This window comes from Rhea pennata, chromosome 10, assembly GCF_028389875.1.
Source record: "Rhea pennata isolate bPtePen1 chromosome 10, bPtePen1.pri, whole genome shotgun sequence".
In the NCBI taxonomy this organism is placed as follows: Eukaryota; Metazoa; Chordata; class Aves; order Rheiformes; family Rheidae; genus Rhea; species Rhea pennata.
The window spans coordinates 12833370-12853219 of NC_084672.1; the positions used below are offsets into that span (position 1 = coordinate 12833370).

The 19850-nt window shown below is 40.5% G+C and overlaps 1 protein-coding gene across 5 annotated transcripts in view; it reads right to left on the reverse strand.

Annotated features, from left to right (window-relative positions):
• Nucleotides 1-1935: 1935 nt before the first annotated feature.
• SEMA6D (semaphorin 6D) overlaps nucleotides 1936-19850 on the reverse strand; it is a 238676-nt gene continuing 220761 nt past the window's right edge. For 2 of the 5 annotated variants that reach the window (XM_062583981.1, XM_062583982.1), the window contains 18 exons: nucleotides 16911-17066; nucleotides 16419-16530; nucleotides 15754-15814; nucleotides 15542-15604; nucleotides 15351-15452; nucleotides 15033-15123; nucleotides 14636-14755; nucleotides 14094-14182; nucleotides 13108-13325; nucleotides 12860-12991; nucleotides 12498-12653; nucleotides 12237-12410; nucleotides 11313-11453; nucleotides 11120-11197; nucleotides 10231-10322; nucleotides 9825-9881; nucleotides 7801-7968; nucleotides 1936-5606 (listed from right to left, as the gene is read on the reverse strand). In XM_062583981.1, coding sequence (XP_062439965.1) covers nucleotides 4303-5606; nucleotides 7801-7968; nucleotides 9825-9881; nucleotides 10231-10322; nucleotides 11120-11197; nucleotides 11313-11453; nucleotides 12237-12410; nucleotides 12498-12653; nucleotides 12860-12991; nucleotides 13108-13325; nucleotides 14094-14182; nucleotides 14636-14755; nucleotides 15033-15123; nucleotides 15351-15452; nucleotides 15542-15604; nucleotides 15754-15814; nucleotides 16419-16530; nucleotides 16911-17019 — 3267 coding nt within the window. In that variant the 5' untranslated portion in view covers nucleotides 17020-17066 and the 3' untranslated portion in view covers nucleotides 1936-4302. The remainder of the gene's footprint in view (nucleotides 5607-7800; nucleotides 7969-9824; nucleotides 9882-10230; nucleotides 10323-11119; nucleotides 11198-11312; nucleotides 11454-12236; nucleotides 12411-12497; nucleotides 12654-12859; nucleotides 12992-13107; nucleotides 13326-14093; nucleotides 14183-14635; nucleotides 14756-15032; nucleotides 15124-15350; nucleotides 15453-15541; nucleotides 15605-15753; nucleotides 15815-16418; nucleotides 16531-16910; nucleotides 17067-19850) is intronic. The other 3 variants (XM_062583983.1, XM_062583985.1, XM_062583984.1) reach the window with 3 other exon arrangements.

The window sequence follows — 19850 nt, forward strand, 5'->3', positions numbered from 1 at the left end:
TGCTCGCAGCTTTTTGCTTTTTTTTTTTTTTTTGAACTTGCCTGCCTTCTGTTTGGTTTTCAGACTTGCTGCCGTTTTGAGTGTCTGCAAAAGCCAAGGGAAGGCAGAGGTGACTGGGAAGCTCTGCGCTGCGCTGCTGGGCCCGCTGGGGAAGGGCTGGGGCTGAGGCACCGTGGCTGGCCTGCCCCCAGTGCCCTGGCGGCATGCTGGACACCTCGTACCTGCTTGTGGGAGTGCTCTGGAGCTGCGAGCTGTTGTTCTGGGGAGGCTATAGGATGTGTCAAGCCAAACCAACGGGCCCAGGACAGCTTTTGAGGAGAAAACTGCTTAAAACTGCTTTTGTTTTGCATCTCGCGCAGCTTCGGTGGCTGTTGCAGTTCCCATTCGGGAGGGAGGCTGTTGATGTCCATCTTGGCATCATTAAAGACAAAATCCTTCAAAAGCTGCGGTTACGGCAGGTTAGCCTTGGGCTGCTGTGTTCTCTCCTTCTGTTAGTAATGGAGAGACTACTTTACTTTCTCTTTTTCTTTTTTTTTTTTTTTTTTTTAAAAATATAAAAAAGCTTTTCTTATACTTGTGTTTTTCCTAACACTGTTGACTCTTGCTTTCCATAGGTCTCTGTGGTGTTTGCACCCACGTGATGCAGCAGGACATGAAGTGGCTGGAGATGCATCCAGCCACTGCGTGACTCCAGCTAAGTGCAGGCTGCTTTAATAGAGACCAAAAAAGGCCCCCCACCCCCTGAGCCACTAAAAGACCAAAAAAGTGTCCTGGGTGCATATTTGTGTGTGATTAAAATAACTGTTTGTAATTTTTCATACCCCTTAAGGCCTAAATGAGAATTATTCAGGCAGGTGTGCTTCGGGAGTTACTGCCCGTTTGCAGTGGCTGGCGCCTCCCCGTTAAAGGCATCGGTAATATCCAAGTGGCAAAGCAGCACAGGCTTGCAGCAAACGACAGCTCTATGTGCTTGACTCTGCGTATGCATCCAATAAAGATCACATCAATAAAAAGAAATTTAAAGTGGCTTTGGCCTTAGAAAAATACATATGGAGACATTATAGGTTTGAAGTATTCTTTTTAGTACTGTGCTTCCCTTCCTCATGCCTATCTTCCTAAGAGTTTTTTTTTTTTTTTTTTTTTTTTTTAAGTAAAATACAGGTAGGTGCCGTTGTATTGTAACATGCACAGTAATTTCAAGTGATTAATACCTTGACAGCATAAGTCATAACAGATCATTTTTATCCATTATCTAAAATCAACTTTTAATTAAAAGAATACTTCATATTTGCTTTGTGATACTAAATTACCTGATTATTTTAAAATTATGTGTGATGTTGGTGCATACTAAATAGACGGCATGTATATTTCTGTTGGGCCTTTATTATATGTCCAAAACAGGAATTTCAATTATTAAACATTAGTAAGTATTTAGGAATGTCCTGATCTGTAGGTCTGCCATTAATTTTGCCAGTATTTTTTTTTCTTTTTGTGGCCTTTATTTTAGAAGAAAAATTGTATTGCTTTTGCACAAAATCAGTATCTGTGAACCCTAACAAGAGGGGTTCAGAGGAACCAGAATACAAGCTACAGTAGAGGTTTCCTATGGGCTAACCTGACTCTGTACTGCACTCTCCGAAGCCTTGCCCGTTACTTTGATGTTTTATATTTAACTCAGGAGGCTGACAGTCGTCTACAGACACTCTCTCCCTCAAGAACATGCGTGTCAACACACGGCTGCAGCGAGGATGGAAGTGCACCTGCATGGCTCGCTATCAGCCCCGGCAAGCTGCCTGATCCCCTGTAACGCTGATGAAAGGGTGTCGCGGTGCCTCCCTCACCGAACACTTAAAGGCAAGCAGTTTTTCCTCTGTTGTAATCTCAGGAACGAGGCACTTAAAACTAGCTTCAATAACAATGAAGTGAGACATTCAGTACATTGGAATATTTTATTTTGACTTTACATGCGGTGTTAAAAACCCAAAGAACGTATTATTTACACATCCACAATACAAGTTTACAAGATATCTATACATGTTAAAGTACTCTATAGTATAGAGCAGCTTCATTTAAGGGTTACTTTTTTATGCCGTACCATTAAAAAAGATACAATCTGCGTTTACCTTTGCACAAATGGATAAAGCATCTTTTATTATTAAATTAACAGAATAAAGACTAGGTTGAATGTTAGAAATTTCAACATAAATACTGAGAGAACTCACATTACCATCTACAAGGCAGCACAATGTTACAGGAGGTTATCAGGGTTCACATACATTTATCTTTTGTTTTCACACAAGTCTGAATTAATATTTGTAAAGTGAATTCGGATCAGTTTTTGTCTTTTGACAACTGAGTACATTTTTAATAGTTATTAATCTTGTAGTGTTTTAGTTGCAAGACAGAAGTGTTTAGGAAGAGAGATCATTGATTTTTGGATCCAGAGGTCTCAGGAAATAAATGTCCCTTACAGCCTTACCATAAAAAATGACTACTTCTATCCTTTATTCTTTGTTCTGTAACAGAGATCTAGTTTTCAGGGACTAACCTTTTCTCCCCTTCAAGCAGATAATGTAAGTCTCCATCGTCTCTGAAACCCATTGCAGTTATTTGTCCCGCTAATTCATGAATATTCCTCTGCCATGGTTATTTCTATAGTTATGTTCAATAAACAATGTGGTAGTGTGTAGTTTGCAAGCTAAAATAGCCATCTGTGTTGAACATCAGCTGCAAGTGGATACTGTAAAACCTACTAAATGGCTTACACAACTTTAGCAGGTGTTCCATTACCCTAGAAACCTCCTCTGATTTCACATTATAACTGTTTGATCCTTCGGAGAGCTGGGGTGGAATGTTTATCACGGTAAGGTGATTTAATGCTGCTGTCTTCTTGGATTGTAGGCTGCCTTTAGTTATCATTAATTATTTTTGCTTTTCATCTTTTTTTTTTCTTATTGGGTGATGTTGAGAGGTTTTTACACTGGCACTCGGGAAAGATGTGCTATAGTGAGAACACTTGACAGTTTTTTTTTTTTTAGTACTTTTATCATTTGCATGAATAAGGCACAAAATGCACAGATTCAGGTAAACTCACACATAATATTTACAGAATATTGTCATTACCTGCATGACTTTGGAAAAAAACCTTACATTACACAACAAAAACAAATTGATTGCACTACTGTTGAGTTTTCACAGACTGCTTCTGCCAGGCCAATTAATGTTTCTTCCTTTCTACTGACCAGAGTCTATCAGAGAGTAGGGCATTATTTAATGCAACACAAACATAACCTTCTGTAGTTACACAGGCCTCTGCCAAGCGGATTGTAGATTATTAGCTGCCCTCAATGAGAAGTACGGGGGCTCGAGTTCACAGTGGCCAGGTATTGGATGGGGAGCACACTCCCCCGTTCCAGCCCAAAACACTACATTTGAAATGTACAGCTCTGAATCAATAGCAGCATAACAGAGTTATGAAGAATTAAACATATATGCACTCTTTCCCTGGTTGACTTATTTCATCGAGGCGAATCACTCAGAAGGCTGGCAGAGATGCGCAGTTCTTCCTTGGCTGTCTCTGCACTGAACCCAAACGTTGCAGAAGGAAGTCATCTGTTCAGTCATGCTCAATGTAAACAATTCCATAGCATAAAAGATGCAATGGGAATCTAAATACATCCTAGTGTGTACAGTACACACGCACATCCACACACACGCACAGCTTTATCTGTGGCACAAACAAAATGCCACACACATGGATAGAAAAAAAAAAAGAATGCTACAGTTGGGCCAGAGACTGAATTCCAGCAAATTGATTATTAACCCAGATAGTCATTGAGACATTACCATTTTCTGACATTTGTGCAAGAGGCAAGGTGAATGCATACGTATTAAAATGTTCACATTTAATGGGAAGGACCACGCTTAACGGCAGTCTAAAATGGAACCCATTTTTCAAGTATTTGCTCACAGATTTTTTTTCCAGGAACTTTTTCAGCTATTTAGAACAGTAAAGTAGCCCCCACCCCATTGTGCTACATGTCTCCTTAGCTCCAAACAAAAGAAATGTTATGACCAGCACTTTCCTTTGTTTTTTTTTTTGTTTGTTTGCTCCTAGCAAGTGCACCAAGTCTTGCTATAGCTACATGTGGCAAGACACAGATGTTGCTGAAGTAAAGACAGTTTCTTTGGCCACTTTGTTCTCTTTAATTACAAGCAAGTCTCTGTCTTACGTGTCTCCCACAACATCATCTCACAACCTGTACAGGTTAATGCCACACTCATTTTTAGCACAGACAAGTCCTAGTAGCTGTATTTGTTCAGTGGTCTGACTGAAGTTGTCTGAGGAACAAACGAGGGTTTTGGTGGCACGTCGGGTTTTAAGGAGGGTGTCCTCTTTATTCCTGTACGAGGAAGAGTGCCGTTGCTCGTGTAACTGCTTTGCCTGGACAAGGAAGGCTGGAGGTGAACGCTGACAGGCGTCCCTTGCATGTAGTCCATCTTTGTGCCTGCTGTGGGAGGCATGTATCCGCCACGATTAATACTAGGCTGTCTGGATAACAAAACACCATTTGGTGAGTTTAAGTTTTTAGGAAGGGCAGATATTGAATGCCTTTGTGAAGAATTTTTGTGATAACCTCTTTGCCTTTCCAAAGAGGTCATGGGTACTGCAGGCGTGGTGGGAACATCCACCCGTTTTGTGGGACTGTTTCTTGGAAGAGTCGATGGAGGAGAGTATAGAGATGCCTCCCTGTTTGGAACTTTAGGTGGGATCTCAGACATATTTCCCATTGGATCCAGCATTAAAGTCTGGTGGGCCACTTGAATATCTCCCATAATTGCTTTGGGATTACTAGTAGTTTCATTTAAGTGTTTCAGAAAATCATTCAGGGTGTTCCTCGAATCAACAGATCTCCTGTGGTCTCTTTTGCTGGATGGTTTTGTAAGTGGATGATCAATATGTTGCATCTTTTTGTCTGCCTTGTGCGCATTAGAATTTGAGAAAGATGTATTGTAATCATGGGTAGCGTTGGGAAGAACAATAGCACTAGGAATATGTCCATGACTTAGAGGAGAATGGGGTGGAGGACTGGAAGGGAAAAACTGAGGGCTTTTTAGTGGGGTTTCTTTTCGTGAGGCGTTGTGGTTACTATGCGCCTTGTCTGACTGACTTTTCATAGCCTGCATAGTCTTTTGTTGAAGAACTGGTGTGGATTCAGGAGTTGGTAGTGCAGCTAATTCGGGAGGCTGGCCCCTGGGGTCCATCATCATGGACTTCGTATCGCCATTGGGTGGCAATTCCTTCCGGCTAGTCAACAGGTTTGTGTAGAGCTTGGGTGAATCAATGTTTTGTTGGTATTCCTTGACAGGACTATCAAACAACCCGTTCAGTTTAGCAAAACTCCCGCTGGAGTCAGTACAGGACTGAGCAGATTCCGCATCTTTGTGTATTTTTCTGGATTTCCGTACAAATATATCCCGGTAACAGTAAACGGCCACTCCCGCAATAAAGGCTCCCAGGACGAAAGCAGCAAAGACACAAGTGATTAGGACATTCATATGTACCATTTGGTTGGAATCTCCTGATTGTACTTCCCACCTTACACCTGCAGAAGACATACAGTATATGATAAATTAGCATGCAGTTCCCAGAGGTGCATTTCAGAAGAAGGCAGGCTGCCTCGGGGACGGGCAGCAGTATCTGTATCAGTGTTTGTTAAGAGTTCTGTACACGGGGTTTGCATTAGCTGGATTCTGCAATCTAAAGCATTGGTGAATGCAAATAGTTTTACAAATAAACGGTACTATGTTAGTATTGATCAGTCCAAATGAAGACCGTCCATTTTCTTTGCTAATAAGGAATGCTTGTCAGTGCTTCACTTCTCATATTATGCTTAGCCATATACTGTACTCTACTGCTTTAGTCTGTCCCCAGATTTCCTTTAAGGCTCACAAACAGGGGCTTTTATGTTATTAACATTAACGATTTCTGCTAGAAAATTGAGGTTAGAAGGTGTTACTTGGCCAGACAGCAATTAATAACTCAGGGATGGATTTCTATCTCAATTTCTGCCCAACTCATAAATCAGTATCAAAAGAGAGACAGGATTATGCAAATGTTGTGTAAAACTGTATAATCTACATGCTGTGTTGTAATAAGCATGTTCATATGATATTGTGCAGAACACGTCAACTAAACCATCTGTAGTTTGCTAGCCTTGGGGTGGCACACTTTGCATTATGTAAGTATGTAATATTTAAAGTAAGTAAATTCGATACTATGTTATTTGATTAATACGCTAGTTTTTTTTTCTTTTTTTTTCAGTGAATAAAGAGCATACATATGGACATACCATTAAAAAAACCGTGCAAGGTTAAAAGATGTTACAAGAAATTGTTAAAATTTAGAAAACTTTTAGCTTAGACCAAGAAGAAGTTGAATGTTGGCTTAGTTTGTGATCTGCATATTAATAGAGGCTCCCTTTGTTTTTTGAGATTTTTAGCATAACCACAGACATCTTGCAGCTAAGGCTATGTTAGTTTTTAATGAAAGTAATTCTGTTAACTAACCCAAAGGATGTTAACATGAAAGAGCAAGAGTGAAGGAACAGATTTGCTTTTGTTAGAGGCAAGGCCTTTGAACATTGTTAATGTTCAGGGTTATAGGTTTTAATGGCACTGTGCAGAAGAAGAAAAAAAAATCATGTGTAAAGTTCACTAATAGCTATGACACAAAATATGACTGAGAACCAAGAGCAAATGATAACAAAAAATTTAAACAAAGCAAAATGGAAAATAACGGCAACAAATTAAAATGACAAATGCACAGCCATAATGGCTGATAGGAAACCTGATATGTTTTGGTGAATGGTAATAAAACAGGAGTGGTTTTTTAGCTGATGAGATTTTTTCAGTAAATACAGAATTGTGCAAACATGTCTGTCATCCGGCTATTCTGTGCACTGGTGAAGACTTGTTTTAAGTTTTGGCTATGGGATTGGAAACTGGTTTCTTTAGCTGATTGTGATATCGTCCTACTGAACTGAAATCTTTGCAACTGTAATTAGAGTTTCAATTAGCTGAAAGAACAGCTTAGAGAAAGATGAATTTACATGCAGTAGATGCTTCTTATAGTGTTCAGATTAAAAGCTGTGTGTGCATGTGTGTATGTTTGTGTGTGTGTGTGCGTGTGTATACTGAGATCCTCTGTAAACTTGCACTCATCACCAGAGAATAAAATCTCAGTGTGGGTCTTCTCTGATCTGAACCACATTCTTTACAAACCTGCTGCAGGCTGAAGGCGTTTGGGATGTGCCGCATTTATAGCACAGACCTGTCAGGTGAGTTCTGTGATGTATTTCCCCTCTCCTACCCCAACCCCCAAAACATTAAATTTACTTTAGCTGCTGCCTGTAAACAACCATTCTTGAGCACTAGTAGTCTTATCCAAACTAGACTGGTTTGAAAACAAACAACTGAAGTGCAGGTAAGACTGAATTTATCTATTTTTTTTAACGCATACAGAACTCCTGCTGATTTTGATGGGAGCATTGGGCCACCCCCTAGAAAAAAAAGGCTGTGGGAAACCCATTATCTGTATTTCCCATTCTAAACTTTGAGCATCACTTTATACACCAGATAAATAGGCATGAGAAACATGATTGCACTGTCTGCATATTCAGAGGGAATGGATATAAAATGTAGCCCAACAATCATGGCTGTTATGTTTAAATCTTAGAAAATGCTGAGACTATCAGGTTTCCATTCAGCTGCAATGTATTTTCCCTGATAAGGCCTTACCCTTTGGGACACCTGATAATGGATCAGAATAATCAGAAGTGTTTGGGTCATCTTGAACTACAAATTTCCGAGAGCCAGTCACTTTAGGTTTCCAGGAACCAATCACTTTAGGTGATATAACTGGGATACTTGCCATTGTGGTAATGGAAGCTGAGGAGAACTCCATGTCTGTGGTGGCAAACAGATTTTTATTAATGTGTATTACAGTCAGGCTTTCCTCAGTGTTTCATGGCACATCTAAGCTAAAACTGGAGACAGTATTTAATGGGAGTTACATGTCAGAGCAAAACGTGACCCCTACACTTCCCAGAAGTACAGAGGACTGATTAAAATCAATCAGTTCAAAACTTTAAGTACAAAAGATACATTAAAACATCAACAGCTGCTAGACAAAAAGCCAGAGAAGTCAAACATGAAAACAGTGCAAAAGTTATAGTAAGGAATTGGTGGAGGTGAAAAGCACAACTTGAACTCTACTTAATTCCTCTATTGTTCACTGGAGACAACATACTTTGCTGCCTTTTAATTATCTTAAAAAAAAAAAAAAAAAAAAAAAAGCCTTGGAAAGACATATGCTCATGACAGGTTACTCCTGAGAAACCAGATCAGCTCCACGAGTGCTATTACGGTCTACCAGGAACTGCTGAAGTGAGCCATTTCTTTGGAGGGAGGGGAAGGAATTTCTTTAACCTCTATTTTTTAATAGTTCCTAAGAACAGAGTTGTACAGATTTGGACTCCCTTTAGTGTGTTTGCTGAATGGAATTCCTATGGCTTGGGGGAGATACCCATGAGGAAGAGACAGACCAAATCCAGGTTTACAACCCAGAGTTTACTTTGCATGCTCAAGTAGCATTTTGTGTATGCTGGCCAGATTGGTTTAGACATGAATGTTTGTGGCTTGAGAGCTGACTAAGAAAAGTGAGTACTCAGAAAGCATGCTAATACAGGACTTACTTGAAAATCAGGTTCAATTATATTTGTGTCCCACAATACCACTTTGAAAATTCAATTGATAAAGTAAACATTCATGCAAGCAAGTTAGCATTTTCCTGTAAGGCAATTTTGTTTTGCTTTCCTAAATGACTCTCGATATTACAGTAAATAAATCTGGAAAATATTTGTTTCAAACATCACTTCTTGTCAAGTTACAGAAGTGAAAATATTATCAGAAACCAAAGCACAAAATAATGTTTTGTTGCACTCTTACAAATTGAACATACAAGCAGATTCTTTTCAGATCTAGCCATCAGAAATGTGCCTTCAGTTTGAAACCAGAGACCGAGTTCCAGGAGGAAACACTGGAAAATAAGGGCTGGGGCTTGCTCCTGTTGAAGTCAATAGAGGTTCTGCTTTTGAGTTCAACAGAGGAGCATCGGGTCCCGTCTCCCTGAACACCAGGGGCTGACAACAGAAACACTGTTTGAAAAATCAGTGAAGGAGAAAAGGATGTGACAGTCCATCTGACAGCAATGCACCAAGTTTTTGAGTCCACCTTTATCTACACAAGTCCTTATTCAGCGACAAAATTTGTGATGTTAAATTATTTCCATTAGCACAAACTTCTTAAAACATTTCAAAAATGTAGAAATACACATTTTAGGAAATGTGTATTTGTGCAAAAGGTTTGCTGGGATAGAAGGAAAGAGGATAGGAGAGGTAAGAAGGAAGATGATGATATTTTGCCATTCATCTACTAGAGATGACCAATAGGGATATTCACAAATGCATGGCTGGGGATAAGAGTAAAGCTTAGTGGACTTCCGTGCAGTGAAGATGTCATCTATGTTAATCAAGCTCTTTAATAAAAGATGTCTCAATAAATAATGAGCTGTTAACATGCGACTACACAGGGTGAAGTGCTGAGTGAGAAGAGTCTGACTATCTTTACCATCAGTGGGAACATGAGTAAAAGCACAAAAATGGAGGATTGCCAACTGTGCAAAAGGAAGGAAAAAAGGGCTGAAAATGCTGAACTGAAGGAAAGTAAAGGTCATTAATTCAAAAAAATTAAAAAAAACTAACCAGATGTTGGGTCGCCAAATATTTTGTAATCTGGTGTAGCTGTAGTAGGCAAAATTTCTAAAAGAATTAAAGGAACAAGTAATCAGTGAAAAGTAACAAAAAGAAAGCAAAAGATCTCAAACCTGAGTGGCGGAAAATAAAAACTAAAATATTACTGATTTTAAAAAATAAATTCTTCAGTACTTTGCTGTAGACCCCAAATAGTTGTAAATTGGGGAAGGAGAGGAAAGATAAAACTCTGCCACCCAGGACCAAACAGCTCAGCTTTGTGAACATTTGCAATAATGCTAGGTGATGTGTTCATCGGATTACTTAAAAGCTCATCATAAATTTAACATCCACAGTGAAGTGCAGCCACAAACTAGTGCTGGCACACTAGAAGCGAGCAGCGGTGGCTATGTCTTACCATGGCAGTCCCCAAGCTGCGCTGTGTTGCCATATTCTACGTCTTGGATGTACCCTCCAGTGCTGTGGTTGTATGAAACAAACAAAGAGAACCTGCAATTAACAGTATTGGTAGGGAAACAAAGGTGATTGCCTTTTGTTCTGGAAGCAACAACTGGAAACATATTTATTCAGTCAACATAGAAATATAAGGGCTAATACATGGTCATAAAAATTATTCACACAATGCACAGCTTATGTCAGGTCTTTATTGCCTGGCATAAGCAAATACAGTTTTAGAAAAGATCAAGTTTTCACGGTAACTTCATCATCCCTTCTACACTGGGACTGCTCCTGGTTTGGATACCACTATCCAATTATACTAGAAGTTTGCGCTGGCCAACCAAAGTGGTCCCTTTTTAAGGTACAGTTGATAATGTATGTTACAGGCTTGATCTGTGCAAAATGCCTTTGATATGTATATATATCACCCTAGCTTCAGGGTGGAGCCAAAATCATCTCCTTTCTCCAATCCAAAAATACTTTCTTATTTGCAATTGAATGTGCTCAGGCCATGAGTGTGCCTGGGAGCAGACACTGCGCTGAGCTGCTCAGGCTTGCAGGCAGCGATTTGTCACCTTCCTGCTTCCTACTGCTTTTCCTACAGGGCTGCTTGTCCTTACACACATATAAAGCTCACACTGAAAGCAGATCTTCATGTAGAGGCTGCAGAATTATGTCAGACTTTAGCATTCTGTTCCCCTACCTAGACCATACATGAAAAAAAAACAGCTTTAAAAAAACCAGGAGATTTATTAATTGAGTGCAATGGAACAGGCACATGATAAAGGCTCTTGTGGTCTATAAAACATATGGTAAAGGGCTGGGCTAATTTGAAAAGCAGCACTTACAGCATGCCTGGCTTCACTCTTCCACATGCCTCGTGGTCTAACCAGCCACAGTATGGGTCCCGGGAAGCAATACACGACCTTGTAAGAGAAAAAACATGAGAAAAATTCAGACTTTTCTTTTTTTTTAAAAAACTTCCTTCCCCAGGATGGCTTTACTTGTCCTTTAAGGAGGAGTTTGCAAAGAGGGACGTACTTTTTACAAGAGCCGTGCCGCTCACACCGACTCAGAGGAATCCTGACGACACAGCTGGAGAATGCCACAAACAGTGCGTGGTGCTCTTTGTCCAGCTGCAGGGAAAGGACGCGCCTGTCCTCCTCGCTCTCAGTGCTACACCTGTTTTGCAAAAATAATGCAAAGCCATTATTTTAGTAACAACTCTGGTACGCTGTGGAGCACTTACTTATGTTGCTAACATTTATTTATTGCCTGCATAGCTTCTGAAAAGCAACTTTTTACACATATAAATGTAACTTACTAGTTGTTAGTGCGTGATTATTAAACAATCCTATTGGTTATCAAATGCTGGCTTCTGGCTCTTATTTACAGTTGGGTGACAATCTCGCTGAACTATGTAGGAAAAAAATCCACATCTCATTATTTTCTTTGTTCTCTCAGTTGGCATAAATGTCTCAGCAGAGCAGAACAGGAGTCCTGTACAGGGTGCCCAGGCAGCCTAATTGGAATGCTTCTGTTCTGAAAGTGTTTGCTCCAGAATAAATAAGTAAGTAAGTTTAAAATGATTAGAAGATGTAAAAGTGGCTTATCTATTATTGGTCACTCTTCAGAAACCCTCAAGATAAGCTCACGTCATTTCTTTTTAACAGCAATATATAATTCTGATGTTTGATACTCAGGAAAAAGTGTATCTACTTGCAGAAGTATTAGACTGTGTCACTGACGTCACTTAAGTAGAATTGGGTTGTTCACTCAACCCATGAAAAATGGCAAGTACCCAAATATTTCCAGGTTATTCAACAGAAGAAACACTGTGGAATGACAAACAATTGATGATGGTGATGATAGTGAGTTGATTTTGTTTTACCACCATTATTTTTAAGCTAGCTACCAAGGACTAGCTGAAGAGCTATGTAGTTCAGGTGTTACGGTAATACTTACTTTGCATGATTATAAGCTTCAATTTCTTCCAGTAATACACTGTCATTCAAAGAAAATGATCTGGTCTTTGCCAAGATTTTAAGTACTACTCCTGCTTCAGAGCCAACAAATATGACTGTGTAGTTCTGGTAGGGCCCAGCAGCATGGTCTACAGCAATTGCTGTCAATCTGTATCTACAAAAACCAAAAGGCCTATCATTAATTATCGGCATGTTTTCTTGTTTTTCTTTTCACATGTGTTATTGCTGAATGATGTCATACCTCACACGTGTTTTCGTAAACCATGGCTCCTCGATGACTGAGGGAACAGCTGAATCCATCAAAGGATGAGACTTGATGAAGGAAAGTGTTTCGTCTGGGAAATCAATGGAGGTTTTGTAAGCCTCTGCTAGGCCATGTTTTGCACAGCAGCCAGGTCTGAAAGGAGAACAACATTGTTTTTCCTCTTAGTATTTTAGTTAATGAGAGCAGGCAGCCTGCTAATGAGCATTTGTATGGTTGAAATGTAAAGCTCTGCTTTGGTTTTTAACCTAGCAAGACACACAAGAGTGTAGCTGACTGACTTACTTAGGGTAGCTCTTTGCAAGGACAATATTATTCCATCAGGAGCAAGAATCTTTTACCTTGGCTTTGGTACTTTGTCTTCAGGTACAGCTGTCCAAACAGAGTCAGGAGTCTTTTGTTCTTTAAATCTCCCTTTGAAGGCTTTCTCAATGTCATCCATGCTGAAAGCACACACTGCTGAACCAGGGATGCTGTTGAGCAAGAAAAAAAAATCATTGCAAGAACTCAGGCTGCAATGGCGCCAATAGCAGTGTAAGCGAAAACGGGAGCAGGCCCTTTGATGTGAGGTTGCGCTTCTCTTTCTCACCTGTTAAGCTGTGTGGTGAACACACCGACGACAGTGGGGATGCCATTGATTTCTATTATGTCTGTGACAGACTGCAGCACATCAAAGTAGAAGAATGAATCCCCAGGAACAGAGCAGTTGAGCCGAGCTTTCAGGAAGGAGGTCCAGTGTTTTTCCAGGACTCTCTGGGACCCCCCCATGTCATTTTTGCATATACGAGCCACCCGGGAATACACAGCCTGCAAAGGACGAAAAAGAAAAAGGGAGAAAGGCTTGAGAGCTGCAAGGAAAGCAGTGCTTGCTGCTGGGCTGCTAATAACACACTGAAGATAATTTTGTTAACAGGAAGATAGTTGCCATTTATCTGCACAGACAGGAAGAAAGTAAACAACATTAAGCTGCTAGTGCATGGGCATCTTAATGCATCACCAAGCAAATGCAACTCTGCCAGCTTGGGCCCACCTTTTTTTTTTTTTTTTTTTTTTTTTCCTGTTGAAATAGTATTTTTAGTGAGATTTAAAGACTTTAATTAACCACATGTAAAGGATTTAATAATTTATTACAGACTATCCTTCCACAGTGAGCCAAGAGTAGTATATGCTGTGTTGGTATGACTGAATTATTCACTATCTAGAAACATGAGAGAACCTTCTTTGAAATCCCTCTTCTGTGTTGTATTGTGTTCTTTAATAAGTATGAAATACAAAAACAAAACCATGACTTTTTCCACAGATGCTAAGGAAACAGCAGCGTTAAAAAGTACCTGTAGAGAACTCTCTCAACAGCAAGGCACAGAAAGTACAAGCAAAACAACTTTTTATGGCTGAAGAATGCATTGTTATGTGTTTTTTTTTTCCTCCCTATAAATTATAATGATGGGAAAACTACATGAACTGTGTACTGATTCCCACTTTATATTGTAAATTATGCTTGTTACTGATGCTGTTTTAAGTAGGTCTTATTCTGATAAGGCTACCTGATTGATAGCTTACTGTGATGACACCTACCTTGCCTAAATTATTGTGCTCTACAGCAATTTCTCGAAAGAAGAAATAAACATAGTTCCCATATTCTATGGCATGGAGGAAATGTGGCTCTGCAAGAAAGAGCAAAGAGATGGTTACTTCAAGGAAGTGTTTGGTTGGTAGAAGACACCGGCCAGCTCAGCGGCCCCTCCACAGTCCATTGCAGCCACGGTGCACTCCAGTCCTCGCCACGCTTTAGGACGGCCAAATATGGGTGCACGCGAGCTTAAATGAACCGAGTCTTTCTTTAATGTTGGCTAACAGACTATGAAAAGGCCTCAGAAGAATTGCATTTCAGCTAAGGTTTTTGTTACTGCAGATTCATTCACCGATGCATTTAACAAAGATTTGGCTTTATGGGCACTAAATTGCTTTCTTACTGCGCTCATACTGTATTGAAAGCCATGTATACACTGACGTTGTGGCATGGGGTAGCGCATGCTGGCTGTGAATCACCTGCCCCACAGTGCCACTGACGTTACATTCACCACACATACGGGACCCCCTCCCCCCCCCCAAATTACCTTTTATCCATTTGGAATCATACTTTATTGTTCTTAGGGCAGATCCATCCCCCATACTGCGATAAATAACAGCATCACTTGCCAGGAAATCTGCTACTGTTGCTGAATACAATTTTCCATCTAAAACAGAAATTAAAAATGTGGTATTAAAAAGCCTTTAATAATACAGTGAATTCTGACTAACCTGTATTCTTTCCCATTTCTTTACTGCCACTCTTCCCCAAATTGCTCTAATGTATTTATTAACAGTTCAGCTTCTAATCCTTTGGAGGGCATTTAAAAAATTTAGGATCAGAGGCACCTTGACACCTTTAGCTTTTCAAAGCTTTCTTTAAAAGCCCTCTGGTTCCTTTGGTGTCATTAATCATTTAGACTCATTACAAGCAGAAGTTCTTACCAGCAAAGAGGGCGACATTGGTTTGTCTGGCATCAAACGGGCATCTTGCCAGACCACTAATTTCCTCCCCGTCATACTCTAAGGTATTCAGCTAGAGAAGAAAAATAAATGGGTGGTAGTGTCATTTCTATTTTGTGCAGCAGCACAAAAGCATAATACAGTTTTTCCCCAAAACGTAACTTGGCACATTGGCTTCTGTCTGTTTTTATCGCACCTTGATGCATTCTCCGTTTAGTCACACTGGATGTACTTGCTATAGCATAATTAGCGCAAGCAAAACCAGTAACAGATTAATGACATACTATTCAATGGTCTTACCCGATAGTATCTGCACATAGGATTAAATGCATTTGTTCCACAGACAAACACCATCTCATCATTTCTTGGAACAAAGACTTTAATGAAGTTATGGCATTCATCCTGAAAGGAGAATAAGATGTATAAATCATAGACTTACTTACAGACAATATTAGTGTTGTTTTCCTCGCTTATCTTCAAGGATAACTTACTTTATGTTTGCCTTTCATAGCGCAGTTCTCTCTGTCCTGCTGCCTTGACCGCCATGTTAATTTCTGCTTAAATCAAATGAGAAAAGAAAATGACCTCCTTTCCGCAAGAATCTTAAAAAAGGTAGTAATAATAATAATAATAATAATAATAATAATTAAAAAAAAAAAAACCAAACAACCTTCCCTCGCCATCCCCCTGTATATCTACTCACCTTGCTTGGAGTAACCTCTGATTTTGGAACTTCATTTAGGTTTACAGTGTAAACTTGATCCCTGTTTGCAAAGACAGTAAAAATATATGGGTGAATTTATTAATCAATTATACTTATTTTTTTATAAGCTAAATCTGTTTTATAGATTGTTTTGTTAGACAAGAAACATCTTTGAAACCCCCATGGATGTTCTTTTTTTCAATACAAATGGGCAGTATGAGCTTTTTTTTTTTTTTTTTTTTATATATTTTCATTGTTGTAGGCCTCTGGAAGCATCTTTACTTTCCAATTATCCAGCTCTTGTCTTTCCATACTATTGAAGCACAACCCAGACTGTAAATATTCAAGTGTTTTAACCTCATTCCTACATCCCTGATGTGTCAGTCCAAGTTTAAAATGATCAGGAGAAGTTTTTATCAGAGCAGTAATGTAACGAGGGAAAAGGGTATTTGATCATTGGTTTTAGCATAACTGCAGTAACTGCAGCCTTCAAATCCAATTTTCATGCACTGGCCATAGATATGGCATATTTTCTCTCGGAAGTCCTCCTCCCAGTTCTAATTTTTATCATATTCTGCAGATTTTTCTAAATGAATTTTACACATTAATGCAAAACCAGGAGAGAAAAGAATTTTAATCTAATGAACTGACTAAAAGAAAATTACCTGCCAGCGATATAAAGTGTGTCTCGAATTTTCAACATCAGTTGGAAGTCCAGTCTGTGCTGAGATTCATTGCCTGAAGGGCGTCCTCTAAATACTGGATATTGCCTTGAATCTGCAAGTTAAAAATGGGCTACACCATCACTCAGGATTATAGAGCTAAAGAATCAATATCCAGCATTGATTAGCTGTATATACTAGGTGTAGAAGGGTTTAAACTAAATTCCTTGAGTAATGTCTTGAATATAAATGAAAAAAAAAGATGGCTAATGTCAGCAAATGTTCTTTTTTCCTGAAGTTATTGCTGTATTTCTGATTGCTTTTTTTAAGAAAATGATTAAGTGCTCTATTAAAGATACAAAGCCAGTAAACACATTTCAATTTGAAAGGAAACTTTTTTTTTTTTTTTTTAAGTTTCCCAAGGAGAAAAAAAAAGAAAGGAAACCGCATTAGAGCGTCTCCCCTGGTGGTTAGCCCCATTTGCCGGTTACTTACAGTGGTAGTCGACGACGTTAATGGGGTCCTCGTCCTCGGGGAAGCTGACGGCTCGGCCCCGGCACAGGCTCATCAGCATCACCCAGGCACAGAGCAGAGGAAGCCTCATGGCTGGGGAAGGCGAGCGCTACCTCGGGGGCAACACTACTTAACTACCTGGAAAAGAGGAACATGCCAGTGAGCTTTCGGCAGCACAGGACGATAAACATGACTTCTTAAGGCAGAAGAAGGGGTTTTGTGTTTTTTCCTTTTTTTTTTTTCCCCTTCACTTGTGTTTGATCATCGGCAGCACTGGAATGAATTGGTGCTTATGAAAAGGCCTCAGTATGTGTGTTGGTGGAGAACTGCTGTGCGACATATCCCTGCTCAAAGCTGCTGCGGACCACATTGATGTTTGCTAATTTTTAGCTGCAGTTGCAGGCATTTCGGAGGAAGCTGATGACTGTCAGCTCATTTAATTCGCGAGAATCACAAACAGCACATGCAGGCTGCTGACCTGGCAAGAAAAATTGTCAAACTTGGGATTAGAATTTTAATTAAACTGCAATCTCTTTCCATCCCCTCTATCACCAAATGTCAGCCAATAAAACCTTTTCCCCATAAAATACCTAAATCTTATCCACAAAAAGTCATGACACGCACAATCTGTCTGAACATCCATGCTATCTATGTTCTAAATTTATTGCGTGTTTCTAGGCTGTAGCATCATACTACTAAGCCTAACACGCTCAGTGCCAAGGACCTTATGTCTAAGACCCAACACGTGGCGCTTTGCCTTGTGCAGCGATTTACACGTGCAAAGCAAGTGTAAAAATGCTGCCTGTGCAATGTGACCGGGCTTGTCACGCACGTCGCAAGGCTGGCGACGAGGCTGGGGGAGAGGGGCACGGGGCTGAGCGGGGTTCCCAGCGCTTACTTCCTCCTGAATCACTGCAGCAGGCTAGACAGCAAGTAACTAACTGAGCAGCACCTTCAAGGGTGCTGCTTTTTCTTTTTTTTAGTGCTCTACAGATTATACAGCACATGTTATGATAGGACCACAACACTGTACAACAAAGCTTTTAAGAGAGGAAGGAAAACAACTTCTCTAACTAAACCACAGGGTATTTTAGTGAGCAGACTGTAACTACTCAAGTTGCAATTTGGGTAGGATGCAAGAAAATGCATCTCGAAGTGAAATGCAATCTTTAATGACCACAGTTGGTCTGGGAAGGGGTTATAATTCCCATTAGAAACCTGGCAGATGTAGCACAGTTCCCCCTCCAGCGTTTTGGGGGCGTTCATTCAGCCCTGACTCACAGGTCAGAAAGCTCTGAGTCACCAACCCAGTACCCTGTAGATGCTGAAATCACTTATTAAACTCTGGCTAAACAGGGAAGAGAGAGAAAAAAAAAAAAAAAAGAAAAAAAAATTCAATTCTCGTATTTTGTGAACTGCTGTGAGAGGTACACACTGGCAGCACAGCGTGCCAGGCCTGATCCAGCAAAGTACATCATAAGTATTAATCATTTAATAATTTGAAAAGCAATTAAAACAACAACAACAACAACAAGAAAACCCTTCATAACAACACTTGACCTTTCAGTAATGTTTACTTGGGATGAAAAGACTGTATTTGTTAATTGATACTATGGCTGGCTGGGGCAAGGCTCCTTCCTTTCACGGGGCTGCTGTGCGCCGTGCTACACTGTGATGACACCAGCTTAAATGGAAATAATACTGGGTGATGGGGCGGTTGGCGGGGGAAAAGGGGGGTCTGAAAGCCGGTCTATTATGGTCTGACCTGAAAAGAAGCATTTTTCTACTCATGATGGTATTTCTATATCTCAGTCCAGACTGGATGGGCTGTGCTTAGTCGGGATTGATGAGTGCAGTGGTTAATAAACACTAATGATTCCTGGCACTTTCCCTCTGCTCTTCCTTGTCCTGACATGGCCTCTTCAGCTGAAGCATCTTGCGTGACATTACTAATGAGCAAACTTAAAACAAACTGGAATTAATAAAGTTAGTCAAATTAGTTCTTTCTCGTGAAAGCACCATCAGAGCAAAGTCCTGCAGCACAGTGGCTCCCGGACACAAAAACAAATCATTAATGGTTACACAGTTTTGTTTGGTTGTGTTTTTTTCCTACTAGCCAAGCAGGCTCCGAAGAGCCAACCCACGGCTGTGCAGACGAGAGGGGGAAAGGGAAGGGGAGGCGCGTGGGCTGTGAGCTGAGCCGGCGCGCAGCAGCGCCTGGGAAGTGCTCGGGGAAGCCGTCCGGAAGCCTCTTTCCCAGAGACCGAAGGGAGACAACCGGCGACCGCCCGGGAAGCTCTGCGCACGCACATCTTCTCGTCCTGAGGACCGAGAAGGAGACAGCTGGACTGGATCAGCAAACGATACCCCGCGAGATAAAAATGTGCAGATTTCTTTATTATTTTGCATGTCAAACTATTTTAAGAAAATGACCAGTAGCTCTGACTTCTACCTACACCTTGCTCGAAGAGGAATTTAATGCCCCTAAGCTACCTTTTAGCTGGTTAGCCACAGACTTGAGATCAGAGCCACTAAAAAGCGGCTACACTTGCAGAATAGCTGCTCCAAGGAGCCACAGAAGGACAGCCTCGACCTAGTGCTTGGAGCAGGGCGTTTGACAGCCAGGTGCACGCTGCTGGTACGCACAGATACGCTGGCGTGAAAGACATACGTCTTGCCTCATTCAAACCTGTTAGTGGAGGCCACTGCTGGGGCCTACGCAAACAACAGCGCTGAAGTATCTGTTTGGACCCGAACAGCTGATGATGAAATGCTGGCAGCGTCTGCCCTCGAGTAAATGTAGGGATCAACCATACTCTGGGTCTGATTTTTTTTCCCCCAGGCAGGATTCAGACCAGTCTTTGACTAATTTCTCTTACGAATTGCACTGCTGGCATTTCTGCTGCCATCACTTATGGTAAG